At 43.3% G+C, this 13,348-nt stretch overlaps 1 protein-coding gene across 1 annotated transcript in view; it reads left to right on the top strand.

The window, feature by feature from the left end:
• The window catches only part of il17rd (interleukin 17 receptor D), a 37,738-nt gene that overhangs the window by 12,743 nt on the left and 11,647 nt on the right, over positions 1 to 13,348 (top strand). Inside the window, exons 2-3 of the mRNA XM_072665492.1 lie at positions 11,050 to 11,107; positions 11,693 to 11,818. Of these exons, the coding sequence (XP_072521593.1) occupies positions 11,050 to 11,107; positions 11,693 to 11,818 (184 nt within the window). The remainder of the gene's footprint in view (positions 1 to 11,049; positions 11,108 to 11,692; positions 11,819 to 13,348) is intronic.

Genomic DNA, 13,348 nt, shown 5'->3' with positions numbered 1-13,348 from the left:
GGTCTTTGCATTTGCATTTGGGAGCTGCATGATCTGCAGGACTGGAATTGCACAAGCCATCAAAAGTTCAGGACATTTGCAGTACTACAGTTTTGCAAACTCTACTGGAAATTTCCATGCTTTGGTAAAGCTGGTTAAGTTTGTTTGGTTTAGCTGGTCCACAAGCATGACCAAGCTTGGTTATACTGGTGGTCTAGATTGGTCAGGTTGGTGGACATGCATGACTAAGCATGACCAAAACCATATGCAACATACACTATACTGGACTAACTCTCTAGCTTACCAGTATAGGGTATTTCTTTTTTTTAATTTCTGGTGAACAATTTGGTATATTGTTATGTGTTCTGCCACACTTTCAGGAGAGTTTCCCAGACATAATAAAGCTAAACCCAGACTAAAACAATTTCCTATGGTGACTCACCACAGCCACTGCAGTTTAGTCCAAGACTAGGCTTAATTAATGTCCAGAACACTGACTCTTGGGGTGCAGACGATTATAAGACAGTAGTATTGTTTGGAATTGGAAACCAAACAGTGTAACTATGCTTAGTGTCTGAAGTCTGGTATTAAAATGTAACCCTATTCAGCTGTGTGGAGAGAAACGTTGGCCATAGTTTGACCAGGCCGATACTGTTTTTTTTTAGCATTTAGCATTTAGCTAATTAACATAACATAGCTTTTTTAGGCTTGTTTGTCTGTGTATTAGACACATACCCAAATAGTGATTTTTGAATTCTGGCACCTTGAATGCTTAACCATGTACCTGGGGGGCTCTGCAGATCCCTAATATTAAATCACATTAGGGAATCAGTTACTTCTGTTAGATTAAATGAATAACGTCAATTAACTTTAATGCATTAGAACCTCCTCTGACACACTCTCCTGGAACTGTGATTGGTCGAAATGCTCAAAACACATGAAGAAACACTTGTTTTTTTGCAGTATCGCAACTCATTTGTGATATCAGTATTGCAAAGACCAATATTGAGATAATGAATTGCAAACAGTATATCGTGCAGCCTGAACGCATGACTGTAGCACTTTGGGTAAGGTTGCTGATGTAGTATTGGGGTTAAATGTGGGTAAAACTTCTAGATCAATCATTTAATAAATATCTGTTTTTATTGAAATAGCATTATGATATATATATATATATGTTTGTTTGTTTTTTGGTTCTCTTATTGTATATTGAGGTTGTTTGTTCTGGACAGCATCTGGAAGCCAGATGGAGTTGATCTTTTTATAAACAGGTACCAACCCACTAGGCCCGAAGAGCAGGGGATTTGTAAAGAGGGTGGGTGCGGGGGTGGGGAGCCAAGGTTTGAACTTTACACATAAGTCCAACAAATGTTGCAGGCTAATTAAGCAAGCCCTCGTTCCCCCCCCAGGGCTACAAGATTAGTAGTTGCCCCAAAAGCCCCCCACCCCATGTTTTTCCCCAACCTCTTAACCAAAAGCAGCAGCAATTTTACCCTAATTAATCAGCGGTGTCAGCAAAGTATCCCTATGAGGCCTGTCTTCCATTCAGCAAATGCGAGATGATAGAATACATGTTTTTTTTCTGTGAAGGGGGAAAAACATTCAACGGCACAATCTCCCCTCGCACCCCTCCCTTTTCCTCCCCGAGGTTCAAGGAGTTGTGGGGGTGTGGAGCTGGGTTTGGGAGCCTGAGGATCAAACAAATACTTCCCCTTTTGAAAAAGTAGTCTGTGCCGGTTTGTTTGGAGTTGTCTCCATATGGGTTACTGCTAATGGGGAATTTAAAGAGAACCATCTCCACTTGTAACATAGCTGGCAGTGTTCTCATTAAATTAACTTCATGTGTGAGGTTGGATGCCAAGAAGGAGGTGGAGGAGGGGGGATACAGGCCAGTGCAAAACCAGACACCTTTTGAACACAACGGGACAATGACACAGCCCGGCAAGAATGACCAAACTACCCTGTTTGCTTGTAATAATGAACACAATAAGCACAATACAGCAGATCTTGGGTCCCATAATATAGACAGTACAGTACTGTATAGTGATTAAATCAGTACATATTGCATAATGTCTCATAGTAAAACCTTTAAATCATCACAGTTTGATTGGAAAATTAAGCTGTGGCCTGAAACGTAGGTTATGTTAATGGGGAAAGTCTCCACATCACGGAAAATTTAATATACTGTCTTTCCAGTTTAAGTAACTATTGTTTAAAAACAATCCCCACTTAATAAATGGAAAACAAGCTAAAAATAGCCTGCACTAAGGTGCTGTCACTATGATCAGAGGATTGCTGGTTCGAATCCCGGTCATGCTGCAAGCCATCGGCAGCTGAGCCCCCGGGTTGGGTAATTGGCGGTCCAAATTGGAGAGAAAATGGGTAAAAAATTAGATTAAAAAACCCAAATATCCTATTTTGGATTCATTGATTGTTGTGATGTCACGAAGACCAACAAATTTACATCTAGATCTGCAAATGCTGTTGAAACCTATACTGCTTGTTTTCAATATGGTGCGACACAGGGCAGTCAGTCAGACCAGGTACCAGTCATTTAAAAAACCCTGTTTAAGCCATAGAGAGAGATTGGAACCTAAAAATTAATGTAAAATGTGTTAAAAAAATAAATCTGAAAATAATAATAATTACATATAAGTAAGCCTCAGAAAAAAATATAAAAGGTATAAAAGCAAAGATTTGTTTTATAGTGTCCTAATGTACTGCAATGTGCTAGCCACAAGCTAAGATAGTGCCCCCAATCTAGATAGCATGCTAGTCTGGATACAGTCATACTCGGGTTGTATAAATGCCTTGATTCAATTAAGCACATTAAGACCATCTGTGATTGGTTAGGATGTTCACAGTGCACATGAAAACCTTCAGTGATTGGATAGCAGTATTGTATAGAGCGGTATAGTGACAGTTAATGGCTTCCTTAAGTGTTATTTACTAAAAAGCCAATAACAGAAGAACCATGTATGCAATCGGATGTTTTTTTGAGGTGTATATAAGTCGTATATAAGTTTCTGTGGTTCTGTACAGAACTATATTGATCTGTTTGAATGCGTACATGGTACATGGTTAGATGGTTCCTTATATACAGTCAAACCCAAATGTAGATGGCGAGGCCCCTAAAATTGCTTCTATAAAGCACCAAAAAGCATTCCACTATTGTTAGGAGTCAAAGAACCACCTTTTCAGTACTCCCTAGAACCCTTTCAGCATGGAGTGTAGTAGTTTCCACATGTTCAGTGGTGTTCATGTGAGCTCAGGAGGCCTGTGCTGTAGGAGTGTGAACGAGGAGAGCTAGGAAGAAAGAACTGTGGCCAGACAGTCCAGGATGCGAGGCTGTGAAGCTTCTCTCCTTCAGATGATTTAATTACTGTTATTATTCGGAGGGGAGACGGAACACCTGGCTGACAGCAGGTTTGGTGCTACAGGAAGCACACATCTATCAGCCCTCACCTGCTGCTGCTGATCTCTGTCCAGACATGTCCTTCCACCATGAGTCTGCACAACGTGGGCACAGCCGTGTCCACACACTGGTCTGTTTTAGCCTTCGGGGATGGGAAAGTTCAGGTGAATCCTTCATTGATCAGCACTGTGTGGCCGTGTTCATTGCAAAATACTGACCAGAGAGATGAACGCTGCTGGAGAACCAAGCCCTTCTTATTCTTACAGATTAGGGCCGTGTTAAACAAGGACTAGAACCGGTACCAGGAATGCAAGCGCAAAAACAGAAACTACCAATGTTGTGGAACAACCTTACTCTCTAGCTTCTCCTTCACCATTTCCGTTCCACCTTAAATGGTGCAGCAGTAACTCTCTGGCATCCTCACTCCAGTTAAGCTACTGCTGGAGCATTTAAGGTGGAATGGAAAATGAAAATTTGAATGAAGAAGCTGGTGAATAGGAGGCTAGCTTGTGTAAAGAGGAACAAGGCAACTTCCGACAACTCCAGAATGAAACCTCGACATTAAATGTGTTTATTATTGTGGTTAATAATGAAGCCCTGGTTCACACCGATCTGCAGGAGTCGAGAGTCGGGAGTCAGAGTCGACTCCAGAAAATTATGCATTATGGCTCAGCGTCTGAAGCAGTGCCAGAAACCCTGTCCTTTTAGCTCCTAGCACCCTGCCATCTCTGTACATCGTAAAATTGGAGATATGCCGACACGGCTGTGTAATAAAAGAGACTTTCACATAATAATATAACAATAATTGAGCTGGACTGGAGCCCCTAAACTGGCCATTGAAGCAGTTCTTTATAAAACTCATACAAATTCATAGCGTAGCTGCAAACGGTAGAAGCACCATGTTGAAGTCTGACTCGTGTTTGTACTTTTGTTCATTTTTGTAGACAGACTGTCAAACAGTGTCAGAAACCACATAAGCAAGTCTGTTTAAGATTACTTGGCTACTCACTCTCTGTGGTTCCTTTAATACATAAGCCTTTAATTGAGCTGTTTACAATGTTAGCGTCGGCTGTGAGGCTGTAGAAGTCACTTGTGTGTGTGTGTGTGTGTGTGTGTATGTGCTTCCTTTTAAGGGTTATTTAAATTGTTTAATAGTTTATATATTTCATTTCCACTTATATACAAACTATAATTTAGCATGTTAGCATTCTTTAAACCTTCTTTTCTTACAATCCAGAGTTCGCCCCGTTAAGACGCTGGTCTTTTCTTGGGCTCATCATGTGTTCTCGGCTCTTCATATGGTATTTAATGAGCCAGGTCATTAAGCAAAAGGCTAAGCTTTTTCCAAACACACAGTCGGTCGCCTTTCCCTCCCTCACAATCTCTTAATAAGGCCTAATAAAGTGCTAGGACTCTTGTTTGACCGGCGACTGACCTCCTTTCTTTTTACCTCATGGGCAGCATGTCTGCTCGTTTGCCACATGGGATGCTGCGAGTTTATGGACCCCAGTTACAGCACTGGATCCCCCCCCCCTCTCACTTCTACCCCAACTCCAAACTGTCCATTTGAAGTTTTAGGATGCCAAATGACTGCTGGGGCTATTAGAGAGAGCACCGAAGGCAAGGACATCAGAGAGGCCATTGGGCCCCGGTCTCTCTTCCCAGCAGGACCAGCTTCACTACAGGAACAAAGGGAAGGAAAAGGGTAGGAGGTGGGGTGGGGGGGCAGTCCTGTTGCTCGTTGTGGAGGGCCATAAACTGGAGGAGTCGTTGAGAGGGTGTTGGGGGAGTGTGACAGGCTTGTTAGGAGGTGTTGTGCCACCCCCTTGCTCCCCTCCTTCTCTTCCTGCCTTCCCGAACACACGTATGCCACAAACCAGGCACAGCCCTCCGAGGTGTGAGGCTGTGGTCAACAGCCAGGCAGGGCCCTCTGATTGGCTGCAGGTGTGCTCAGGCTGTCGTGACCTGCAGGACCCCGCTGCGTTCACGGTGCGATATAAAACCACAGGACGGCATGGCAGGGCCCATTAGAACAGCCCAAGCGCTCACTCTTGCACTTCTTTTGGGAGTTAAATGAGAAATTGGGAAGTTGCCCCATTTCTTGTCCTCTCCATGATTGTAAAAAAGGGTGCATAATGAACTTTGACGGTCAAGAGTAGTTGCTGTTGTATTTTATAATTATTTAATAAATATTTTATAATTATTTATTATTTAAGGTTTTATGAAAAATCTAATGGAAGATAAACCACCCAAAAAACAAATGAAATGAAAGACTAAACAGATAATTAAGGCCTTTTCATGCCTTTTCTTTCCTGTTCCTGTTGGTTTAGGTGAAAAATGGAGGTTTGTAGGTGATGTAGGTATTTTGAATGTTTTGTGTAGATGGGTAAAACAGTGCTTTAGCTTGGCGCTGTATTTAGGTCTATTTTGGCCATTGCATTGCTTCTTGAGGAACCTTTGTCAGGTTTTAGCACCTCCTGCTGGACTGACATTCTCCACATTTTAGGGTGGCGTGTTTTAGGGTTTAGTTCTTGGTTTTTCAAGTTGACAAAGAGATTTTTGGAAGCGAAAATCTTTTTTTTTCTTTTTTCCTCGTTTTGGAAATATCCGGATGCGTGTGGACAACTCCTAACTGTGCATTCACACTAGCTGACGCAGAGCAGTGGCTGGTCATTTTTTCAGGGGAGTGCGCAATTTGGAGCCATGATTTGGTGAGAAGTGTCAAGCAACATGGTGACAGAGCAAAAAAATCTAGTTGAGAACTTTATGCAAATTAATTACAGTGTTGTGAAGCAGCCTTCTACACACTTCCCTCAAACAAATTCTTCCGACCAATCATAAACATAGCTAATGTGAACATTGGCTTTAGCTTTAGGGCCTAGCTTTAGGTCCTTCTCTGGCCTTCATGACTGCTCATGCCACTTCTATAGTTCTTTGAGGGACAGTTGCTTCTGTTAGCTTGGCTGTCAATGATTTTTTTTTTTTTGCTGAGGAATTCATCTTCGCCCCATGGATGCGTAAGAGCGTGAAGGCCGTTAAGTCATGATCAGTGTGTTTTCGCTTCAGCCATGGTGGTCTTGGTAATGTATTTCTTGTCTGGGTATTTGTATTTAGTTCCCATCTGGTCCAGATCTGGGGGGGGGGGGTCAGCATGTCATCCATGGCAAATGGACAAATGCACCATTAAGTAATGAGTCCTGCTCGTTGGGGAGTGGTTAATGAAATGACCCCTGACCTTTCTGGGACGCATCTTTTGAATGAGTGTTAAAGTCAAAAAGTGAATTTTAGCTGCAGTAGGAATGTGTGTGTGTGTGTGTGTGTGTGTGTGTGTGTGTGTGTGTGTGTGTGTGTGTGTGTGTGTGTGTGCAAAACCTTTCTATCTCCATTACTGGAGTTTTTCAGTTTGACATATTGTGAATCTCACAGTTCTTCATATTATTTTACAATCTTTTGTTTAATGGACCAATAAAAATGACTTTTTTACTGAATTAAAATGAAATAATAACATAAAATATAAAATTTGACAGATAGTAGACTATAGACTATTGTACATAAACGCTCTGCTCTATTAGAGTTCAATAAATCCATCATCAAATCTGAGTCAAATGTAAATGTCTGTCCAATGGCTAACTTTTTATGTTAATTTATTTTTAATTATTATCATAAAAAAGAATTATTATTTAACAAATACATGTATACTGCCCATGTAAAAGCTTTACAATAGGGCTGGATAATTAATGAAAGTAATTGAAACCGACTTTCAGACCCTCTAATCAATGTAACCTTGTCCATGATTAAAAAAAATATCTGTTAATGCATTTTTCTGTAATTCAGTCCATACTTTTCCAACTGTGTGTGTTCATGTACTGTCCCCTTAAAACCATGACTTAATTAAGTAGCCGAGGTAACATGTTATGATTATGATTAATCATGATCCTGATTTGCGGTCATATCGCCCAGCACTACTGTCCATGTCATCTCCTTAAATCAGTTTTGTACAGTACTGTATTCTCCCGCCCTCCCAGAATGTGAATTGCTGAAAGGTCACCCCTCATCCAAAGTACTTGACTTTTTATTTGCAGAAAGCTCGTGTGATGTTTGTTCCAGTATGCATTACCGTATCAGCGTCAGTGTTACAGTAGTGAAGTGGATTTACAACCAGCGTCAGAGTTGTAGACGCTATCCACTGTCCAGCGCTGCCAAAAACCGTGGAGGCAAAATTGGCAGCCCTGATGTTGATCTTGTGTCTTTACTGTGTGGTTGAAGGGATTCCCAGCAGAGTGCAAGGGGAGGAAAACCACGCTTGATTAACGTGTTTGGAGGGATGAGATGATTGCTGAGGGAATGGAAGGCCACCACACAGGGAAAAGCCAAGCGTTAGGATGAAGGTTCAGGGTTCCGGTCCAAACAGGTTTATGGGGCTTATTCTTTTTCTTCTTTCCTTCTCTTTGTGCGCTGGGCGAAAGCGCCTGGCTTGGCTTGGTAACAGTACATTGTCTTGATCTACTGCTCTCAAAGTGCACGTTAGAAGGCCTTAGTCGCACGGCTAGCTGGAAAATGACAAGTGCGAGAAAAATAGGCCGACCAAGAAAGGACGAACTCTAGCTTGATGTTCGTGGGTTCATGGCAGATAGTATGGGATTTATTTAGTGTTGCAGGATTTTCTTATTTCCAAAGACACGGTGGTGTAGAGGCATGACTTAGAGCTGCTCTTAGTGAGTAAGGCTGTAGCAGGCCTCAGGCCTATAACTGTGAATGCTACTTTAAGGCTAGTACCTTCTCTGAGCAGTGCCGTAGAAGAATGTTCATAACCATGAGATGTTTCACAAACATGGTTCTAATATAATTTTCTATGGCATCGCCCAAAGAACCGTCCAAAGAATTCCCGTATTCCTCCTTTCACCCTGTTTTTCAATGCTCAGGACCCCACAGGGAATGACCTCCACGGAGCAGATAGTATTTGACTGGTCAAGGGTCATTCTCAGCACTGCAGCGACACTGACCATCATGCTCCTGGATTGTTTAAACCCCTCCGCGGCACAGCTGGACTGAGAGCAGTAATGTAATGTAATGTCCAGCCAGCAGCGTCCGGTGGGCAGCAGTGTCCTGTGAGCACTGATGAAGGACTAAACGCAACTGTGCAGCAGCTGATCAGAGAGCTTCTGTCTCTGACTTCTACTACAACTATAAGGTTACTACAACTACTAGGTAGGACTGATAGAGTGGACAGCGAGTGGAAACAGTGTTTAAAAACTCCAGCAGCACTGCTGTGTCTGATCCGCTCGTACCACCAGCGCAACACACACTGCTACCACCACGTCAGTGATTGTCATATCACTGCAGTGCTGAGAATGACCCACCACCCAAATGCTACAGTCTGGGGTCTGGGGTCCTGACCATTGAAGAACAAACAGGGTGAAAGGATCGAATGGCTGTGTGTGTGTGTCTCCTATTAGATAATGTTGGTTGCCCCTAAAAAAGCATTGTCACAAGTTTCTCAGGCTTTATCAGATGGTTGATCTCCCTCATGAGGGTTAACTGTATACCCTCCTGTCATGTCAAACAACTTCCTCGAGTCAAGATAACAGCAGAGGCGATTAGATCTTTGATGTGAGACCACACCGGAATGAAGTGACGTTCAGCGGTTAAGCGTCTTCTACTGTTTAAAGAACCTCTGTCATTGGTCCGCTGGTGGCTCGTGTCGTTTACACAGGCTTTGTTTATTTATTTAAAAAAAAAATGTTCGTACTTTTAGTCGGCCCTGATCCGACACGCAGCGTATAGATTCCTCCCGTCTCGTTCCGCCCCTGTCTGCTTCTGGCACGCAAGCGGAGTTGTTTTGACTCTGATGAAGGTGCAGCTACAACTGCCGTTCTCAGACCAGTCATAACACCCTCGTTCACTCAGGCCCGGTGTACGAAGCAGCTGGTTCAGGATCAGCAGCCAGTGCTTGGATTCCTGCGTGAGTGTGCTATTCTTCTGTCAGCCTGAGGCTTGTTTTCGGAGTTTGGCACCAAGAGCAGGCCTCGGAGGGTTTCTGCGAGCCAGAATCTTCCTAATTGTAGGATTCTGTAGTGTGGCTGTCACCACATGAAGTGCCGGTGGTTTTGTATGCTCTTGCACCGCCGCGCTCCTAAGCCACTGTTTTGTCTTGGAGGAAGTCAACGTCAGGAAAAGTCAAAGTCTTTTCTTTGTCCTGTCATACTCTCGGTAGAGCAGCAGCATTGGTGTGCTGAAAGGCTTGTGGTGAGGCTTAGGCATTTAGGCCTAGCCCACATCGTACTTGCCAACAGAAGATCATTGTGGAAGTGTCCTACTTGTGGTCTCAGTGTGGTTTACCTGTCGTACCATACCCATACCATATACAGCGTTTAATGTAAGATCATACGCTGTGCGCAGACAGTCTTGCTTGCTTTTGAAATTGTTTTTCACAGTTTCTTTTTAGTTCGTAGAAGAAAATGCAGCTGGAGCCGATCCAGGCCTATTTGAATGGATCAGTTATCGGCTATTTTGATACACCTGACCTCTCTGGGAGCAGTTAAGGCTTCACCCCCCTTGGATATTTTCCCCTTAACGATCAATATAGAAAAATATATATATTATAAATATGTATATTTATTTATAATTGTTATAAACAAATAAATATATAATATATATGTTTTTTTTCCAACAAACAAAGCCTTTTTTTGTTTATGATATTCACCCATTTTCTTCTAATTTGGATCACCAGTTCCCTGACCCATACATATTCACTGGGAGGGTGAAGACTGATGCATGCCAGCATCACTTTTCCTTAACTGCTGCTTATGTAACGTCATCAGGCAACCAAAATTGCGTGTTGTCCTGTGTAGCCGACTCTGATGCATCGGTCAGCAGAGAGAGAGCAAGGCCAGTTGTGTTCTCTTGGGGCCCTGGCTGCTGATGGCTAGCAGCATGGCTGGGATTTGAACCAGCAATCCTTCAAAAAAGGACCCCCCCCCCCTACTAAATTAGTAGTACATTTATGCAATGGAGATCACCTTAATCAGTATTTAAGGGGGGAAATATTTAATTATACAATCACTTATTTTATATTTACAGTTTTATTTAATTAACATTAAAAAAAGTACATAAAAATAAATAAATTAAATACATTTATAAAAGCAATAAAGGGGGAAAACATCAAACCAAGAACCTTCCGCTCCAAAGTCTGCATCCCTAGGCCATGGCTGCCCCCTACCTCTAAAGCTAAAAGTGTTAATGCTAATGAGTGCTAGCGTCACAACAAGGGGATTTAATGTGTGAACTTTGGCTGTATTCCCAAGGCTGGTGGAGCTTTTGGGAGTTGGATCGTAAGTTTTACAAATAAATATTGCACAAACTCTGTATTTGGATTGGATGTAGATCTGGCAGTTAGGCTTTAAATTGTGCTCAAACATCATGATCAATAGAAACTCTCCAAAATGACTTGGAATCAAATCTTTTTCCATTGACAACCATTGAAAGTTAAGAAGGCCTTTTCCTTTTCCTGCAAAGCTGTCATTTTGGAGATACAAGGTTTTTGTGTGACAGTGATGATCTGTTATTGTGAAAGTTATACAAACTGACAAAATGAGCTAAAACAAACTCTCTCTCTCTCTCTCTCTCTCTGTCTATCTATGTCTCTCTCCCTACAGGGAATCCAGTCCAGTTCGGACGAGAGTGGCCGCAAGCTCGTCACCTTTCGAAATGACAGTGAGTCGCCGCCGATTTGCTCCAAACCCCCATCTCCAAACTTAATCAATTCCCTTTGCTCAGCTTGAGGTATTCATCCTCTCACCCCCTCCTGGAGTTTACATCGACCCCCCTCACCCCCCCCACCACCTAACTCGGTCCCGCCCCAAACTACTGAATGTGCCAAAAAGTCACATTTCTCGCCTGTAGCTAATCCTGATTTTCCCAGCAGTCAGCCCCCATTGTGCGCAACCACGGACGGGAACGGCCGTGGCCCGAAAGCGAATTCCTCGTTAGCATCACAATAGCCTTAGCGCTAAGAGAGAGCTGCGGGGCGTGAGCGACACAACCCAGTGCTCCTCTTCCTCTACCTGCTGATCCACAACCCTGATAGCAGCCGTCCAACAGAAAAACAGTTCCCAGAAAGAAGGGGCTGGGGGGTGCTGGCTGGCTGGCTGGCTGGGTGGGTGGGTGCTGAAAGGGGGAAGTCTCATCGCATGGCTGCATATTTTCTCCTAAAGCTTGCCAAAGAATCTCACCAACCTCTTTGCAGGAAAACACTAAGCGCAATGTCTTTTCTCCCCCCCCCTTTTCTATCCCATCTAGACTGCTCCCTGAACACCAATCTGTGGGGGAAGCATGCCATCCACGAAGTGAACAACATCACCTTCACCCATTTGTCCTGCGATAATCAGGCTGCTGTGGTAGTCCACTGGATGGCGAGTCCGCTCGGTAGGTCTCCTCTTGAAACGCAGAACATGTAATCACGACTGGAATATGTATACTAAAAAAACAAAAGTACTGGGACACCTGTTTATTTATTGTTTCTTCGGAAATCAAGGGTATTCAGGGATATTTTTGTCCAGGGAAGGCTTTGTAGTAGATTTCAGACTGCACTGTTGTGAGGATTTGATTGCATTAGAGCATTAAGGAGGTCAGGATGTTGGATGATCGCCACCTCATTATATTATCCCCAACTCAATGCTGGGGGGCTTTATACCCCTCTAGCCCATGCCTGGCATTAGACAGCATGTTGCCAATAGGTTCAAGTGCATCTGCTATTCTATTGGCAGCACTTCTCTACAGCGAATAGGCAAGCCGTGTTTGTGTGTGCATTTGCAGATCTGTTTCAGCAATGGATGCAACTTAAAGTAGCTGAAATCAATATAATAAAAGGGGTGTCCGCAAACATTTGGACATGTGCGGCATCTAATGTCCTGATGATATTAAAAAGTGATTAGAATGTGATTATTAGTATGGGACTCTATGGGACACAGTCTAGCTATAGCCCTAACACGCTAATTAAGGTCTGAGACCTTTTGTGAAAGTATCTATAGTAAAAATGAATAAACTAACCTTGCTTAAAATGTTAAAACCAGACATTTAATCTTTACCTTCCTGCCTGTTAGAGATCAGTTAATCTTCTACTCACTTAGCAAACTATTCACAGTAACCGAAATGTTGATCAGAGGTCCTCAAACCTTTGCTGAGAAGTGGAAGAGGCTCCAAACAGACTGGACGGTGGCGAACACCACTTAAGCCCTGAAACCCATAACAAAGCAAATGCATTTTAAAGTGGACGCATGTGAGACATGGCTAGTTGCACGCCGGGGTCATCTCTCTCTCTCTGACTGACTGACTGAGCGAGGGAGAGAGGGAACAGGAGAGCATTCGTCTTCAAAGGGAGGTCTAGGCCTGTCCTGATCAAAGGCTGCAGGTTCTTCCTACCCCACCGGACCCCCACCAACCCCCCACCGGCCCTCACGCACACACAAGCTTATTCTTTTAGTTCTGACAGTCACACAAATCTGCTGGCCAGGGAGGGGAAGGGATCTGCACATAGAAGCACTGTGATTTTCAGCCTTGGAGGAATGCGTGTGTGAGTGTGTGTATGTGTGTGTGTTCAGAGGATGAGGGAGCCACTGACTGAGTGGGTGGGTGGGGGTGGGGGGGTGTCCCTGGCTTCCGTCTGTCGAGGCGCTATTGAACTTGGTAATGTGAGCATTTTGCCTGAGTAGCGGAACAATGCGCCCTGTTGTTTGCTGGAGGTTAATCCTTTTGACTGGGGCAGGACTCGACACCACTCAGGTGTATATTAAAGAAACTTAAAGGGAGAGAAAAAGAGGCCAAGTTGGACCCCTTAGGGGTCTGGAGGCATTGCCATGGTTTCACAGTGCAGTTTAAATGTAATTATATAATTACATTGTTTATTAGTCAGTACGGTTTGTTTATTTATGTGTATTTATTCATATTTATATGGTT

Source organism: Salminus brasiliensis, chromosome 21 (genome assembly GCF_030463535.1).
Source record: "Salminus brasiliensis chromosome 21, fSalBra1.hap2, whole genome shotgun sequence".
Lineage (NCBI taxonomy): Eukaryota > Metazoa > Chordata > Actinopteri > Characiformes > Bryconidae > Salminus > Salminus brasiliensis.
Note: the sequence above shows the minus strand (reverse complement) of the source record. Positions and strands in the feature narration are given on the sequence as shown.